This window comes from Seriola aureovittata, chromosome 2 (assembly GCF_021018895.1).
Source record: "Seriola aureovittata isolate HTS-2021-v1 ecotype China chromosome 2, ASM2101889v1, whole genome shotgun sequence".
In the NCBI taxonomy this organism is placed as follows: Eukaryota; Metazoa; Chordata; class Actinopteri; order Carangiformes; family Carangidae; genus Seriola; species Seriola aureovittata.
Window position 1 is genome coordinate 1,204,586 of NC_079365.1, and position 17,873 is coordinate 1,222,458.

The window sequence follows — 17,873 nt, forward strand, 5'->3', positions numbered from 1 at the left end:
AATACTGTGAAAGTATCAAAGCCTCAGTCCACAGAGAAATGCACACAGCCTGTATTCAGAAACTGAGCCTTAAAACCAGCCGTCAGGACTTCTGCAACTTTGTGATGTCACAACAAATAAAATACAGAAGAAGAGGAAAATATGGAGTTTAAGACACAAGTCAAAGTATTAATAAACTTTTATTTAAATAATGTATACAAACAACAGATACAACACAAAATAGTTCAGAAAAATATAATAACTGTGGTGCAGTCTTCACAGTGGAGTGTATAAAAATGATAAAAGTTAGTGTTGCTACCAAAAAATCAGAAACTTGAGACTTTTATATTATATAAAATGTAAATGATGAAAATGATACTAGGAAATTCAAATATCTATCTTTTGACCACATATTGATATGAATGGCCCCCCCCCCCTTACACTGATCGTGAATGCAGGACATAAACAAGAGCAGTCATTTATATCTCCCTTCTATCTTCTTCAACCCCAGACAGTGGTTTCCTACATTTCCCACAATTCTTTGAGAACCAGAGATGAGGCGTAGTGTTATCAAGAAGAGTTGTAGCAGTGTTCCAGGGTTAGAGACTGTTTCCGACAGTGGAGGGTGTGAGTGTGAAGCGCTGCAGTGACGGCAGCTGCAGCTAAGTAACGCTCAGCCCTGGCAGGTGCTCAGGTCGTGGGCTTTCTTTCGAAGTTTTGACAAAAGGTCTTTAAGCTTGGCATCAAGTCCTTCAAGCTTTGTTGACTTCTGGAGGATCTCAGTCTGAAGCTTCCCCAGGGAATCTGCCTTACCTGAAGAAAGATAAGAGGACAAGGAGTGACCATGGGATCTCATGAAAACACTGCACTGATCATCAGCTCACAGGACCAGAGCTAATGACCTGTGTAAATGTACCTTCTACAACCTGATGTTACACATGACACGTGTCATTTATTTCTCAAATCTTTGAATTATCTAAAGGCAAAGTAATTTAAAGAAAGAGTCAGTATTTCCATCCCAGATGTTTATTCCTGATGTTTGCAGAAGGACGATGAGAAAAAAAACATTGAGACCAAGTCACAGCAAACGTAACTGAACAGACACTGAAAAAGACTAAGTTCAGCTGTGTTTACATTTCAGAATCACCTCTATGAAAGTTTTGATTCTGAAAAACTTCCTTCTTCTGAAGACTTCACGACTTTATTAAAGCTCCATCCAGTCTGAAGGTCTCTGTCCATGTGTTGTTTGATTATAAAGCAGTCTAGGTTCTATATTAATACTGTGAAAATATCAAAGCCTCAGTCCACAGAGAAATGCACACAGCCTGTATTCAGAAACTGAGCCTTAAAACCAGCTGTCAGGACTTGTGGAACTTTGTGATGTCACAACAAAGCAGTCACCACCCTCAGCAACGCCCCAAGCCCCGCCCACCTGGACCCACCACCCAACCTTGCAGGATTGGGTTTCTCTGTGATTTCCTGAAATCTGCTATATTTTTATTAAATCACTCGGTAAACAGTCAGCCAAACAGAAGAGAGGCTTAGAGCCTCCTCTCTTCTGATTGGCTCACCGGCCTGTTGTTACTAGAGCTCCAGAGAGAAGCCTGAGAGAGGAGATGTAAAACTACACTCAGATGGTTTTTGGTTCTTAAAACCACAAATATATCTTCTTATGGATCAACACTTCATATAATAACATAAAATATGGGACCTCTAACGAAGCTCTCTGATTTGAGACTGAATGACATTTACTCAAATAAAACCTGTTTTATTTGAAACAAAGACTTTTAGTGGTTTTGTAGTTTTACCTTCCAGAGCCTTCATCATGTTGTCAGTGGTGTTGCCCAGAGCTCCAGCGTCCTGCTGCAGCTTCGCCAGCCGCTCGCCCAGCGACCCGTCTAGTCCACCAGACTCGGTGGGTGGAGCCTGATCTTTAAGACGATCCAGCTGCTCCTCCAAAGACACCAGGTCCTACACACACACACATTCATATTAAAACATTTTGAAGAAACATTCTGCTGCACATTCATTGTCTTCACTAGAGGCCTTTCACAAGCAGCTTTAATGAGGCTCTCACGTGTTTCAACAAAGCCTTTTCCATTACTTTAATCACTTATAGTAAATGCAGACATCTGTAACTAATCTCCACTGTCAGGTCTCTCACCTCATTTGCAGCAGTTGCTTCATCTTCAGCTTTGCCTGCATTTTCCTGAGCCTCCTGGGCCTGCTGGCCTCCATTCTGCAGCAGGTCTTTGAGCTCGTCCAGCAGGGGCTTCATCGGCTTCATCTGCTCTGATACCTCATCCAGAGCCTTCTCTGCCGGGGTCAGCTGGTCCTTGGCCTGCATAAAGAGAACCACTCGAGAACTCAGTAATGCTAGATAATAAATGAGCCCCCATGTTGTCCATTGTTGGATGTGTCCATGGTTCACACCTTAGTCAGGGTGTTGTTCAGTTTGTCCATTAGATCCATACTGTCCTCCAGTTTGTCTTCCAGGTCAGAGAGGGAGCCCTCCGCCGAGCCAAAGCCCTCCAGCAGCCCGTCCACATCGGCCTTTACTCCCAGTGCTGTGTCCCTGTGAACGTGCAACCACAGAGAACATCAGTGTGACATCTATTGACTCAGACTCATCCTGAAGAGGAGAGGAGTGCTGAAGCACTGGCCTGTAGACCTTCAGAGAGAACACATGTAAAAACTGGTATTTTCAAAACCCACTAAGTTCAGTTTTTTGCATCTGTCATTTCTCATCTGTATTATGGCTGTGTATTACGGTTATGTATTATGGTTGTGTATTACGGTTATGTATTATGGTTGTGTATTATGGTTGTGTATTGTGGTTGTGTATTATAGTTGTGTATTGTGGCTGTGGAGGACTGACGGCCCACCTGGCGTCCTGGGCCTCCTGCAGCAGCTTCCTGGCTGTGTCCAGCTGCGGCTTGGCCTCCTTCAGGATGGCTGTGCTGTCTGGGAGATTGCCTGCCAGGTTCTTCAGCTCGTCCAGCTTCTTCTTCAGAGCGGCCATGTTGGGAGGCAGCTTGGCTTTCAGGATCCAGTCACTCACCTCCTGGATGTGGGTCAGGTTTGAGTCCGGGTCTGAACACAGAAAAACACAGAAATCAGTCATTAATACTGGAACCATGTGAATCCAAACTCTCCCTTCATATCCATGTAAAACAATCTGTACCTGACAGGAAGTCTTTGAGCTCTTTGACGACATCTCGTGCATCTTGTAAGTCGTCCTCCAGCTCGTCTCTGGTCTGCTTCATCTTATTGGACAGCTTCTCTGCAGTCTGTCTCACCTCATTGGTTGTGTCCTGTGTTTCCTGGAGCTGTGAGGAAATTAAAGTTAAATAATAATATAGAAAAAATGACGGTGATATGCCTGTGAAGCTGACAGAGGTGTCTTCTCACCTTCTCTGCAGCCTCTGTGATCTTGTCACTGAGTTTTTCCAGTCGGTCCTTCACATCCTTGGAGTCAGCGTCGGCCCTCTTGCCCAGAGGCAGCGCGCCCACACACTTCGCACCCTTCTCACATGTCGGGGTTCCCTTCGGTGGACACAGATCTCTGCCGTCACACTGCAGAGGGGTGCAGGGCTCAGAGCGAACACTGCCACACACCTGAAAGACGAATGGACAAGACAACTATTACTGTCTGGAGGACAGTTCAACAACCTCTGCTCAGAGACCAGGATATGTGCAGGGAACGTAATCTCAAATATCTAACAGTTTATAATGATCTGATTTTTTTGCATTTGGACCACAGTGGCTGTTCCTCTGCTGCCACCCACAGGAGATAGAACCACATTATACTAACTTACATTTTCTAAAGAGAAGGAAAATTGCAGGCGGTGCAGATGCATCCAAAGACATAAACGGATAAATGGACATGAACAGAAATAGATTTGCTATAGACATGGCATGTATTGTAAAGTGAAGACGAGGTGGCTCAAGATGAAAAGTCTCTGGTTTCTCCAGTGTTTTACTTTACAAGTGACAGATGTGGTAGATTTATACAGATTCATATAACTTCTTCAAGTAAAAACCAGCAGATGTGTAAGTGAAGTGAAGTGAAGTAGATTAGGGATATGTTTGGTTCTGAAACTTTCTGTGCTAAATCAAATGTCACAGCATCATGTTGATGAGGTGGAGTCAGGTCTGGTAGTTACCTGTTTGGCGACAGGTGTGAGGTCAGGTCTGGAGGCCATGTTCTGGTTCAGTTTGTCCAGGTCTCTGGTGTTGCCTGGCTGCACTTTGTTCTGAAGTTCCTTAGTTCCCTCTCTGGTGTCAGCTGACTTCCTCACCGTCTTCTTGCTTTCATCCACTTTCTTAGCCGCGTCTGTGGACTCGCTGAAGGCGTTCTTGATGGTGGAAAATGCTCCTGAAGGAAACAGAAAAACTTCACATGAGTATGTTTTACACGTGTCAGAGTCTGTTTGATTGGAGATTGTGACCTTTTGGGTTTGTTTGTTCCATATTTTATTCTTTTATTAGAGGATTAAAAGTTGAAGTTAATAGGAACCACTTGAGGGTGCTGTTACTTCATTTATGCAGCGATACGTCAGCTACACTCAGTGATCCATCACAGTGTGTGTCTGTTTCTGACCTGCGCTGTCCGGACTGATAGAGTTCTCCAAGGCATCCTTCTTGGCTTTGAATGACACGGTGAGTCCGTCCAGCAGAGCCCGCAGTTTGTCCACATCCGAGTCCAGACCAGGAGTTCTTGGCAGTGGTGAAAGGTCGTCATTAACCTTGTCCACCTGGTCCCTGTGAGACAACAATAAGAATTGTTCAGTTAGGCATCAGTGATGAATTCTGGCGGTGTTGATTTCCTGAAGACCTCAGCAGTCCCTCACCTCAGCTTGTCCAGCTGGGACAGAGCATCATCAATCTGTGTGGCAGAAGTTGGTGGAAGGAGGATGGAGCCCTGGATCTGCTTCAGGCTGGCTTCCAGGCTCCAGATGCGAGGCCCAAATTTTCCAAGATCTGGAACACCTGGAGAAGGGAAGGGGGTGGAGAGTTTCTCCAGAGCCAAGCTCAGGTTCTGTCTCTGTGCGTCCAGACTGAAGAAGCAGGACGGACATGTATCGCAGGTGGGGAAAGAGTCACAGCGTCCTCGACTGCAGGCATCACAGCGAGTCCCGGTGACGCCTGGCCGACACAAACAGGCTCCTGTCTGCTGGTCACAGACCTCGGGGAGGGTTCCCTCAGTGTCACAGCGACACGCTGCGGAGAGAGGAGAATATAACAGAAGAATATAACTGATTATCATGAAAAGTGAACGGAAAACAGTGAGAAAAACAACCATCCGTGAACTAATGTTGTAGCAAAGGGAAATTGTGCAAAGGCCAGGAATCAAACCTGGGTGTTAGAGTCCCACTTTAGAACTGAATGAAGCCACCATGTGAACGGGTTCCAGAGACTTGGGTCATGTCTTAATGTCAGTATTAGGGATGAACCTGTGACCGCAGTGTGTGTTAAACTGAGGTTTGTGTGTGAATCCTGAATAATAATGACTGTAGTGTCTGAATCCAACAATGGCTTCTGAACAATAACAGAGAAATGAAAGATGGCTGACTCACATCGGCAGCCTATGAGTGGGTCTCCGTACGTGTTCTTTGGGCACTCGGTACAGGTTCGGCCTCCAAATCCTGGTCTGCACTGACACTGACCTGTCACCTGGAGAGAGGGAAACAGAATTGAAACAAACTGGATATAAACTCTGGCTACGAATCCTTGCTCCTCCTGTTATCCAGGTCATGATTATCCAAGATGGGTCAAATCAACTTCAGTCTCAGGTCCTTATCAGTCGTTACAACGACCAGAACACTAACAAACCAAGTGACATCAATAGCCTTGATAACAAACATCAAGTATCAAGGATCAAGTATCACCAAGTCCAGATTCAGAAACATGATGTAGGTCGTACCTGGTCACAGGTGTCACTGTATGACCTGGTGGGGTCACAGCCGCAGGGCTGGCAGCGTCCGGACAGGAATGGTTTCCAGTAGCCTCCTGAACACACTTCACAGGTCAGGCCGTGGGAGTGGGGGCGACAGGGACACTGTCCGGTCACCGGGTCACAAACATCTGACAGAGAGCCGTCCGAAGAACAGGAGCACTCTGGAGAGCAGGGTGACATCAGAGTTAGTAACAAAGACACAAATGTATGCATCAGTATGTTATTAATGGGAGGAACTGTAAATAGATTTTATCATGAAATCCAAATCCAAAGACGTGACAGAAGTGACAGATTGAACGCACAGATGAATATCTAACATTACAGTAAGCATGCTCCTCAACTCTAATATGAACATTTGCACACACACACATGTATTTCACACTCATGAACATGCAGTGAACACACTTCCGTGAAAAAGCTATAATAGTAAATAGCACTAAAAGCGAGAACATGCAGAGCTGGAAACAGAGGCCTGTGGTGCAGATAAGTGTTAAGTGTGTGTATGATGACTCACTGGTGCAGCCCAGAGGGTTGGATTCGCTCAGGCCATAGTAGCCTCTCTTACACTGGTCACAGCGGGGCCCCTCAACGTTCACCTTACACTGACACTGGCCTGTGCTGTCGTCACACCGGCCCCCGTTAACGGTTCCCTCAGCGCTGCAGACGCAACCTGACAGCAACACAACAACACAAACATGAGCCGCTCATCATAAACAGGATCTATGTAAAATATATATTTATACTTTCAGCACTGAGCTGCTTACGTATGCAGGCATCAGGACGGTCCATTCGGCTGCGGGGGTTTGGCTGGTAACCAGGGGCACACTGGTCACACTTCGGCCCTGTTGTGTGGTGCGTACAACCCTCGCACACACCTCCACTCCTCCGCCCACTGGCCTCGTACACCGCCTGGTCAAAGCGGCAGCGCTGGGCGTGGTTGTTGCACTCACAGCCTGAGGAGAGGACACACGTGTTAGTAAGACGGTATATACAGTGACGTTAATCGTGAAGAGCGGTGTGACAGGCACAGGTGACGTCTTACGTTGGCAGGTGTGGGTGTTGCCCTCCTCTGCGGGTCTCCAGGGCAGATCGTTGTAGAGCTCAGCACAGCGCTCACAGTTCATACCTGCTGTGTTGTGCTGACAGTCGCACTGTGGATTCACCTGCACAGACGACCAGGAGACACGTTTCATTACGTCAGTACGCACAGATTTGGAAGTTGGATGAAATTCAGAGATTTAGCAGATTTCAGTTCACAAACACAAGTTTTAACATGAAATTGATGATGATTTCCTGCTTTTCTTTTCTTTCACATCATTGTGATTTCATTACTTTTGGGTTCTTTCACTGTTGATCAGACTTAACAAGTAAAACTGAAGACAGACACAAAACTGCTGCCAACTCATCTCACAAAGTAAATTCACTTCTCAGCCACCTGGCCCCTGGGCTGATGCCGGGATCTGGCCCCTGTCCCCGCTATAGGTCCCCCCAACCCCAACCCCATCCCCAACCACAAACAACTTAAAAAAAAAAAAGTATTTTATTTTATTATTTTTCCTACTTGATATCCTCTGCAATTATTCTTATTATTCTTTTTTCTCTCCTCTTATCTTAATCTATTTTTTTGTTGTGTTATGTGTTTGTTATATCCTCTGTTATATGTGTGGTCCAGTCTATCTCACTATTGTTACACCTGTTTTCACTTGTTTTGTAATGACTTAATAAAGGAAAAAAAAATCACCTCACTGACAAAGTATATAAATTAAACACACACAGCTGCTTGGCAAAGAGACAGTACATACATGGGCCCATTAATCTGCCCTGTTCATGCTGCGTTCACAGCTCTTAGGTTAGACAGGTGGCAGCTTTAGATCCTGTATGACGGTGAAGAGAGAGCAACACTAACACTGTCTTCTTTTGATTCATAAAACCTAAATAAACTAAACTGATTTATCATCACTCAGGAATATGAGACACTGTACTCACTCACAAGAATGTAGATATGCCAGTTATGAATATAACAGTTAAAGATTCTGTCAAGTGATGTTTTATATGATGAATGATCCTGTTTTTCTCAACATGCATATGTATTATAGTTATATTACTGTCTTTTCTTTATGTTCCTTCTCTCTACACTTTTTCTCACATGGCGTGTTCTGGTTTTGTATTTACAGTGCACCCTTGTAAACAAGAGCGAATTCTGTGAATTAATAAATAAATAAATAAAAGAATAAATAGAAATATTATGTGTTTTTAAATTGTATTGTCACTCTGGTGTTGCCTTGCTGAATTTATCTTGTGTTTGTGCAAATTCTGAGCCTGTATGAGGATCAGTGTCCTGAATCTACATCTTATTCCATAAATGCTTTTTGTTTCACCATTATAAATAATAATTGTTACGTAAACATAATTTTGCATCTAGAGCAGAAAATACAGGGTATAGCACAGAGACTCTGTAGTTCCAGCTCAGTACAAAAAGGGGAAGCAGGAAGAACCAAGAAGCACCTGTATAGGTACCTGTATGGTGTTGGACAGAGGGTAGTTGTAGGTTTCTGGCAGACATCGGTTGGCATGTCCATGGCACATGCAGCTGCCCATCACCCTCATCTCCCTCAGAGCATAAAAGCGACTGAGAGATCTGCCCGGCAGACGTGGAACATCACCCAGCTCTGTCAGCCTCACCCTGAGCCCCGTTAACCCCGACACATCTGTGAAGGAGACAGCTGTGAGTCAGGAGGATAAAACCTTTAACCAGGTCTGTAAACCATCTGGTCTTGAATGGACAGAGACACTTACTTTCAATCTTCTGGCTGTTGGGAGTTGGGACATAAGCGTACTGACGCAGAGGACTGAACTCGATCTGGAGAAGAGAGAGGAACATAGCTGAATTCTCTATTTACATCCGATTTTGCTCTTATTTCACAAACTTTCACAATAATGTAAAACACTGTGATCCTCAGAGACACACAGTTATAGACAATTTGATAACAGTTTGTTACATCCTTCTGTGGTATCTTTAAAAGTGATGAATTCAAAGTAAATATTAAACAGTTACAAATGATTAAAACTTAAAAATCTGTGTTAATGATAGAGTTTGTTCTAAAACTAAACATTTTGAATAAGTGAAGCCAAAGTAAAAGAGCTGTTTGTCCTCACTGTGTGATCCTGGTAGGGGTTTGTTCCAGCAGGGGGCAGTGTGTAGCAGTACGTGTCCTCCATGGTGAGAGGTGTAGCCGTGGAGACTCCGGGAAAAGATCTGCGACAGTCTGAGGCCAGGTGGAGGGCGGGCTCCCACGTCCTGCCGTTGTCCAGCGTCCTCTCTATGACCAAGGCGCTGGGACGTGGACCCTGCGAACAAACACATGAATCAGGTTTAACATTCACGAGTCATGTATGAGGAATAAACATATAGGCCTGCAAATAAAGTGAGATGTGTTTGATAAACTATCAAATAATGATAAATTAAAGTTTTACAGCATTTATCAAACCTGAAACAGAAAACATATTTTCTAAATAAACAAATCTTCTTCTATTATTATTATTATTTGAAAAAAAAAAATCATTTCAAATACACAGAATTATGAATATGGTTCATCAACATGCAACATACTGCAGACTGTGTCCTACCTTGAAGCTGAGCACCAGGTTGTCAAGCTGGAACATGTTGCCCAGGTCCAACTCCAGAGTGACTGGACTCACCTCTGCAGGACAAACAGGCAGAACAGATCTCCATCACATTCACTAACAGATGATTCACAGATGTTCATACAGACACTTTGATTCACTTTAAACTGAATTTCATGGAGTCACTGTGCAGCTGCAGATCACTGCTGACAGTTCTGTCTTCTCACCTTTCTTGGACTGCCACCATCTGTCGGGTGCAGATGTGGACAGCACTTCCTGGATGGTGTGGGCCAGCTGACCATTTGGGTTCCTGGAGTCACATGGACAACACTTCATCCTCCTCTGAGAAACAAACAAACAAACAAACAAACAAACAGTAAGAATGGAGTTTCCTGCAGAGTAATACTTGTATGTTTGTAATTGCATCAGTGTGCGTGTCCTGAATACGACCCCTGGACCTCAGACCAGGAGATAAGCCGTTTCACTGAGCAGGTCACACACTGGCAGCATGGACGGAGGATCAATAAGCCTCAGATTGGGAACGCTGATCTCTCACAGTCCTCACTTTATATTTAAACAATGTTTGCATTGAACTGGTCAATAAGGTGGCACAAACTTTCCCCCAGTAAAAGATGTGGGAGGAACATGTGCTGCCCCAGTTTAAGTCTGACCACGTTCTGCAACTTCTACTAATTCACTGTAAAATACAAAACATTTACCACAGAATTCAAAGAAATAATTCATCTAAAAATAGATACAACATTTTCAGGTGAATATCTACTGACCTTGAATCAAAGTCAAAGCACCTGTGGGGTGTGAGTGTACACGTGCAAACACACACACACACACACACCTGGTCAAAATTAACTGAGCAGATAAATCACAGTTATTTTCGCAGCTGATGAGTTACGTGCTGTTTGTGAATATATGTACTTGGACAATTCCCCACACAGTGCTCACATCACTGACAGCTTCCACCAGCTGAGTCAGTATCCAGTAACCCCCCCCCCCCCCCGGACAAGCCTGCTCCTCTGGCACACAGACCATGCATGGATCAGGTCCCTCATGGTTTCTGATTGTTACAACATTCCGGCCTCGACAGTGTTTTCTCCTGCAGCTACGTGTCTCAGATCACTCACCAGCATCAGATTGTTGGGTGTTCCAACAATTCACAGCGTCTATGAAGCCTTGTAAAGTCCTTGTAAAGTCCTTCAGGTCCAGTGTTTTTCATTAAACCCTCCCTGTAGCTCCACGCCAACAGTCTGTAACAACCTTTACATGGATTTGTTTTCTAAACCAACTAATATCTTCACTTGACATGTTGTCAATGTTGTTATTTTGTGAATTTAAAACTGCATTTTCTCATTAAACCACTGAAAGATTTTCGACCAAGTTTTTATGTATTTAGTTTTTAATCATCTGCAATTCTGACACATAACTCCACCTGTCTTTCTTCATCTTCTTCTGTTATTATTATTATTACATGTGTGATCTATTCTTGTTAATTTAGTTACCTTACAGACTATTTCATGTCATGTCTGTAAACAGCTTTTTGAGTAAAACTGGACGATCAGTTATCAATTATCAATTATCAATTATCTATTTATCAATCATGGTTAACACATCTTTAGAAAATCTAATTCAGCAAAGGATCACACGGCTTATTTTCTGTCTTGTTGAAAAGTAAAATGCATAGATCAATCAGCTTATATCCAGCCACTGTATGAATGAATACAGTGTAAGTAAATGGCAATGTGCCTACAAACATTGAACAAGTATTGATCTGAGTTGTAACAGAGACTAAACACTGTCAATGAAAGATAGAGAAAAAAAGTGATGTTCAACATCTGTTTAAGGAACCAACAGTAAACAGCTGCACTGATAGACCAGACTGATGCTGCATGAAACACTGCGTGCACATCATTACATAACACTGAGGACCTGTGTGGTTCCCTCCATGGCTGTAAAGTCATAATATCCAAAGCTTTAATATAAATGACAGTCTTCCTCGCGTCCTCCATCTTTGATGTAATAATAAATAATATTAAAACATGGTGAGAGGATTCTGAACCACCAGGATTCAGATGTCAACAGTTTTCAGGCTGCAGCTTCTCCTACTTGTTAGAAGTTACTACACAGACTCCACAGAATTAACATTATACAGGTAGTGCTGAATGAACAGTACTTCAAACACTCATGTGGCTTAGGAAAATTATACATTTATAAATCTATCAGTTAAACTTTGCCTCATATTTTACTTTTGGCTTTTAATGGGTAATCACTGACACACTGAGACATGCAGGTAAATATGAAAGATTAGCTAAAAGTTCTGTCTTGTTTGTTTGATATATGAATATCATAACTTGACTGACTATGATCATGTACATGTCTGAATAAGCCTGTCATAGTGTTGTCAACCAGGTCCAAGTCCAGATCCTGGTCCAGGGCCATAGCTTTAACTTTCTCCTCATAAACAGTGCAGAGGTTTAAAGACACTTTGAATTATCGTTGTCTTCTCTTTCTTCAGGGTCAAAGACGTGTGTCTGATAAAACCCACACTCACAGATACAGATACAGATCCACTAAATCCTCCTCTGACCCCAGATACATCACAGTCATTTAATTATTACTTCAACTTGAATGCATTAAATTTGACTGTGTGTAAATATTGTATTATTGCAACAGAGTAGATCTTATCTAATCTGAGTGAAGCATGATGGGAAGATTCTTCTCAACTTTGAGTTTGTAGGTAAAAAGTGATTGAGCGTGGAGGTCTAAGGGCTGTTGGCACTGTGGTGTCACCTCAAACACACACTGTTTGCTTTTAGTGAGTGCTGCTGGCACATCCAGTCTGCATCAACTGAAGTGAATCTGATCTGAGTGCAGGTGTAAAGTCCACAGCAGACATCGTGATAAAAATAGAGTCTGCATTGGCACCAAGGCTCCAGTTACACTTTAACTAACATTAACGTTAACTTTACTACTTCACTTTAACTAGTGTGCAACGAGACACCAGCAGCAAAATCACTTAAATATACAGATGCAAGGTCAGATTATGAGTGTAGCAGTATAAGAATGGCATTACATGTGTATTTATAGGGATCAGAAATGCCTTGTCTGTCAACCAGAGGGTCTGTGGCTGGATTCTGCTGGAGTTGTTGTGTGTTGAAGACGAATACAATGATAAAATCTATCCTGGGTACATTATCGATTTTAAGGATTAATGTCCAGTTTCTCAGTTGACAAACTGCAAATCAAACACTGCAAAAAAAGTATTTGTTCCTCTGTGGAAATTTCAAACATGTTTTTTTTCATCTGACACATATTAGTATCATTAATAAATAATGATTTGTTTCACTATTAATGAATAGTAAACAATAACTTGATCTTGCCAAATAGTGAGCCCGCATCAATGTTGTTTATTTATGATTTGTGGTGAAGTGTTGACAACCAAATTAATAACCTAATTATAAACCATTTATAATCCTTTATAAGGATAGTCTTATTGTAAAGTGGTACTGATAATAAATACATACATAGTTAATGTTAAGGAGGTTTAAGTGGTCTGCCTCAGTGAGAGACTTAATGAGTCAGTGTCAGAGGTGACAGGTAACCTGGGTCACTGCACTGAGAAAAGTTTCATTCCCAAATCAGCAGGAATCTGAAGCCAGATGTTTTCCAGGATATGTGGATGTTGGCACTGTCAAAACTCTATTGCCACAGTATGATAAAAAATATTCAAGGACGTGAACGTTAGACCGGTCAAAACAACAGGAATGGACAGCTGCTTTTCTTACTTAATTAAAATTTAGCCTGCACCCAGACAGTATTTCTTCTAGAGAGGCTTCAATTCTAATTCAATCACTCGATTATTAAACTTAATTATTTGTTGCAAAATCTGGTACTTGCGGCAATGTGATGAGGCATACCAAACAAACTGGTAGTCAAGCATTAGTGTGTGTCTATGTGTCAGTCTGTGATACAGCTGAGGGTTCCGGCCCCTCCCTGTCTGGACGAGGTGCGGCTCAGGTAAAAAAAAATCAATCAGAGAGTCCACACCTCACACAGCTATCTGTTCCCTGAGGCTCAACACTGCACACACACACACACACACACACACACACACACTGTGTGGTATGAAGACTGTTAACAACTGTCTGTGTTTCTCTGCCGCACTTTCACTGAATCTCCCAACTTCTACATGTGGTAACTTTTACTTCACTACAGTACTTATTATTTTGAGGATCTGGAATTTTACCTATTATTTATTTTAGTGACATATTTACTTGTAAGCAGCTTTGGAAGATAAAAACATCAAGTGTTACTGTGTGTTGGAACTGTGTGGAGAACTTCACTGCCCTCTCACTCTGTGCTGCACCATCTTTACATCATAATAAAGCTGCATATAATAAATATCTTTTAAAAAGTCCAAATACACAATACAAAATGTCAACTTTAATCGATTAGAAAGTTCAAACTAGTTCACTTTCTTTAGTGGATTTTATGAAAATAAACTTAGGTACAATATATGTGATTTAATTTCACATTAGAGACACTTTTCAGCCTTTTTTTGAGCAATAAAAACAATTGCAGCAACACAGGCTTGACTCCTGTTCACTGATGGTTCACTGCTGTGTTACAGTCTTATTTCAAAATCAACATATTTAATATGGAGGTTTTGTGCTGAGCCAGCACACGAGCTGGTGACTGGCTTTTCAGACGTTGGTCAAAGAGTACAGTTGCAACATGATGCTCTGGCACTGACATCAGACTGTTTCACAAGTAGACAGCAGGCTGTCCGGCCAAACCCGCCACAGCCTGCGTCCTGCACGTTTGTCTGTTCACTCTGACCTCTGTGGCACTGACCCCACGTAGAGAGCCACGCGTGGCCTGGGTGAACAGAGCTGGCTGAGGCAGTGATATTTCAGAAGTGATGTTCCTCTCTTATTATTGTTATCTCCTCACTGTTTGCTCTGTCTCACAAACTGCAGCTTGAATTCAACAGGTTTTCTTTGGTCAAGATAATTTAAGATTTTATCACAGTAGTTATTTTTTTTTTAACTTGTGTCTCAAAACAACTTTGATGCAGAGAAATAAAAAGAAAAGACAGGACTGTGCTCCTACCAGTTGATATGGGGTGCAGTAGACCTCGGAGCCGCTGAGGCCGCAGGTGGAGGAGGTGTGGAGCTGGTGAGACCTGCCAAGGAGCAGGTCATTGCTGGGGGGGTAACAAGCCCCCTGAGAGCAGTCAGTCTGGGCCTGTGATACTGCAGCTATGGCTGTGAGGAGGAAGACAGTGCAACAAGAAAATCAATCACTACATGATCCATATCATTCATCAATAACATCAATATCTCAGTTAACACTCAATAATAATAATTATAAAAACCTACATTTTTACTTCAAGCTCCATACAGTCTAAAGGTCTCTGTCCATGTGTTGTTTGATTATAAAGCAGGTCTAGGTTCTATATTAATACTGTGAAAGTATCAAAGCCTCAGTCCACAGAGAAATGCACACAGCCTTTGGAAAATGTATTTAAAATAAAAATGATATCAATTGATATGCATAAGTATTTGAAAAGTCATCAGAACTTGCTTTAAATCTGCATGTAATAATAATGATCACATATATCAAGTATATACTGTATGTGGTTAAACGATAAAACACAATGACGCAGAACAGACAGCAGTATTAAAGATCCATACAGTATAAAGGTCTCTGTCCATGTGTAGTGTGATTATAGATCAGCTCTAGCTTCTATATTAATACTGTGAAAGTATAAAAGCCTCAGTCCACAGAGAAATGCACACAGCCTGTATTCAGAAACTGAGCCTTAAAACCAGCCGTCAGGACTTCTGGAACTTTGTGATGTCACAACAAAACAGTCACCGCTCTCAGCCATGCCCCAAGCCCCGCCCACCTGGACCATCCATCCAACCTTGAAGGATTGGGTTTTCTCTGATGGTTTACCTGAAATCTGTTATATTTCTATTGGATCACTCAGAAACCACTCAGCCAATCAGAGGAGAGGCTCAGAGCCTCCTCTCTTCTGATTGGCTCACCAACCTGTTGTTACTAGCGCTCCAGAGAGAAGCCTGAGAGAGGAGATGTAAACCTACCCTGAGATGGTTTTTGGTTCTTAAAACCACAAATATATCTTCTTATTGATCAACACTTCATATAAAACACAGAAGAAGAGGGAAATATGGAGCTTTAAGGTAACTAGTTTTGTATTGCTCTGTGACCCAGTAGCAAATGTTTATAGAACATGTTGAACCATTAAAGAGTGATGTTATTGTACAGATTAAGGTCTTGGGGCTTTAAATGAAGTTAGCTGCTAGCCCCCAGATGTTAGGGGTTAATTATTAATAATATTGTGACGGTACAGTTACTGTTGTACTAATTTACTTGTTGATTATAAAAAAAGCCAAAAGCCATTTGACCAAGTTTTACTCAGAACTAATGAAAATATATAAAATATTTGTTTGTTATTCCAGTTATTAGCAGAAACAGTTCCTCCTTGATTAGATCACCAACCTACATCACATGAAACCTTTAACAAACCATCTCTGCACTGCACCAGAACATGACCACATCCAGCTCTGGACTTTAAATTAACAATTTCAGGCCTCGAAAATGACAGTTTTATGAATTTTTCAACCATGGCCTCTGTGATGGGAACCATCATTTTGCTGAACTTCTAATAGCTCCTCATTCAGCCCATGTTAAAGAGGTTTTGCTCTTGTCTAATCCTTAGGTCTCTGGGAAAGCCTACTGTTGGGCCGTGAAGGTATCGCAAGTACGCCGACAAATCATTAAATCACCGGCAAAACAGTACAATTTTGGTAGAAATCCTATAATTACATGCAGACTCTATTTGATGTTTTTAAATGTTTTAAAATGAAATGATATTTGAAAACATTAAAAATGCTTAAAAACTTCTTTCAATGTTTTTTACCCCTCATAATAATGTCTATCACTATAGCCAATAATAGGAAGTCCTTTGTTGCTGCCGGACCACGTCATATAATTGTTTGCTAGCTCAGTCTGATTGTTCGCTAAAAGATCACATCCATGGAAAATGGAGTTTTCAGATGGATAGCTGGTTAGCAACAGGAAGAGTAAACAGGAAAGAGAGTCAGAGACAGATGGTGAAACGACAAGTGACCTCTCTCTCGTCTGCTTCAGTTCAGTCCTGAATGTTCCATCGTCATCATTAAACAAAAAGTGTCATTATTTAGGCATTATTAGGCCTCCGTACTGTTACAGGGTTGGATAGGGACGCAAACATTTTTGAGATTTTCAAGTGAACTGATGAAATCCTTTCAGGGTTAACAGCTCTTTAAACATGTGCCATCACGACCAGAGAGTATGAAATATCTCATTCCAGCCAATCACTGCAGCAGCTTGTTTCACATTAGTTCCTGCTCCCGGCTAAAAAAATGGAGTGTCTCTCAGGACAAACTTTGTGAAACAGAACGAGAGAAAAATGTAAATATTAAAGTGAAAAACAATATCTTACCAGCTAGAAGTAAAAGTATCCTCATGTTGTGTTCCTCCTGTGAAAAAGTCTGGAGCAGAGGAGAAAACAAAAAGCCGAACATCAGTAAAAAGAAAAGAGAAGCCCGACGACAGTGTGTGTGTGAGTGTGTGTTTGAAGGTGAGACTCACCTGGCGGTTGGTTCTCTATCAGCTCTGTTAGGTGCTGTATTGAAGTGTGCTGCTGCCTGGCTGCTGCTTTATAAACACAGTCTCACCTGGACGCTATGATACAGTGTGTGTCAGAGTCACACCCTTCACCACCGCACCCTGCACTCTATGAATCAACACACACACATACAGACACGCAGGCAGACGCAGACACACAGTCAACACACTTGCACACTCACACACAGACTAAATGAGATTTAATAAAACATTATTATGAACTAAAACTGAGCTTAAATAATCTGATCTGACTCGAAAATATCAAATGTTTGTTTATTTGTTTCTTGTTGTTCCCAGAGGATGAACCCTGATAACTGAACTTTCCATCATCAGGTCCTGTTTTAGATCAGTCCAGTATTTTGGTGTATTACCAAATACCTGCAAAACAAACAACTGCACTTTGTGTTTAGTGCTAATTTGTACAGTGTTAGCATGCTAACACTAGATGGTTCAACATGGTAAACATTACAACTGCTAAACATCAGCATCTTAGCTTTGTTATTGTAAACATATTAGCTCGCTGTTGTTAGCATTCAGCTAAAGCACCATTGTACCTAAGGACAGACTGAGCAGCTAGCATGGCTGTGGAGTCTTTTTCCAA

The 17,873-nt window shown here is 42.1% G+C and overlaps 1 protein-coding gene across 1 annotated transcript; it reads right to left on the minus strand.

Moving 5' to 3' along the window:
• Positions 1–160: 160 nt before the first annotated feature.
• lamb3 (laminin subunit beta 3) lies at positions 161–17,340 on the minus strand. The gene is made up of 23 exons (XM_056405715.1): positions 17,237–17,340; positions 17,088–17,136; positions 14,687–14,841; positions 9,790–9,904; positions 9,566–9,639; positions 9,095–9,286; positions 8,735–8,798; positions 8,456–8,646; positions 6,981–7,101; positions 6,703–6,891; positions 6,453–6,608; positions 5,906–6,099; positions 5,559–5,655; positions 4,833–5,202; positions 4,583–4,743; positions 4,146–4,357; positions 3,391–3,597; positions 3,164–3,308; positions 2,865–3,072; positions 2,413–2,554; positions 2,144–2,320; positions 1,788–1,950; positions 161–792 (listed from the first exon to the last, which is right to left on the minus strand). The coding sequence occupies exons 2-23, from the start codon at positions 17,110–17,112 to the stop codon at positions 653–655; spliced, it is 3,498 nt and encodes a 1,165-aa protein (XP_056261690.1). The 5' UTR covers positions 17,113–17,136; positions 17,237–17,340; the 3' UTR covers positions 161–652.
• Between the last annotated feature and the right edge of the window lie 533 nt (positions 17,341–17,873).

Excerpts from the sequence above, each read along its gene's own strand:
- lamb3 (XM_056405715.1), bottom strand. The coding sequence starts at position 17,112 with ATGAGGATACTTTTACTTCTAGCTG. Across the intron at positions 4,744-4,832 it reads TCCCAGCTGGACAAGCTGAG|GGACCAGGTGGACAAGGTTA; the intron begins GTGAGGGACTGC and ends GTTGTCTCACAG. Across the intron at positions 1,951-2,143 it reads AAGCAACTGCTGCAAATGAG|GACCTGGTGTCTTTGGAGGA; the intron begins GTGAGAGACCTG and ends GTGTGTGTGTAG.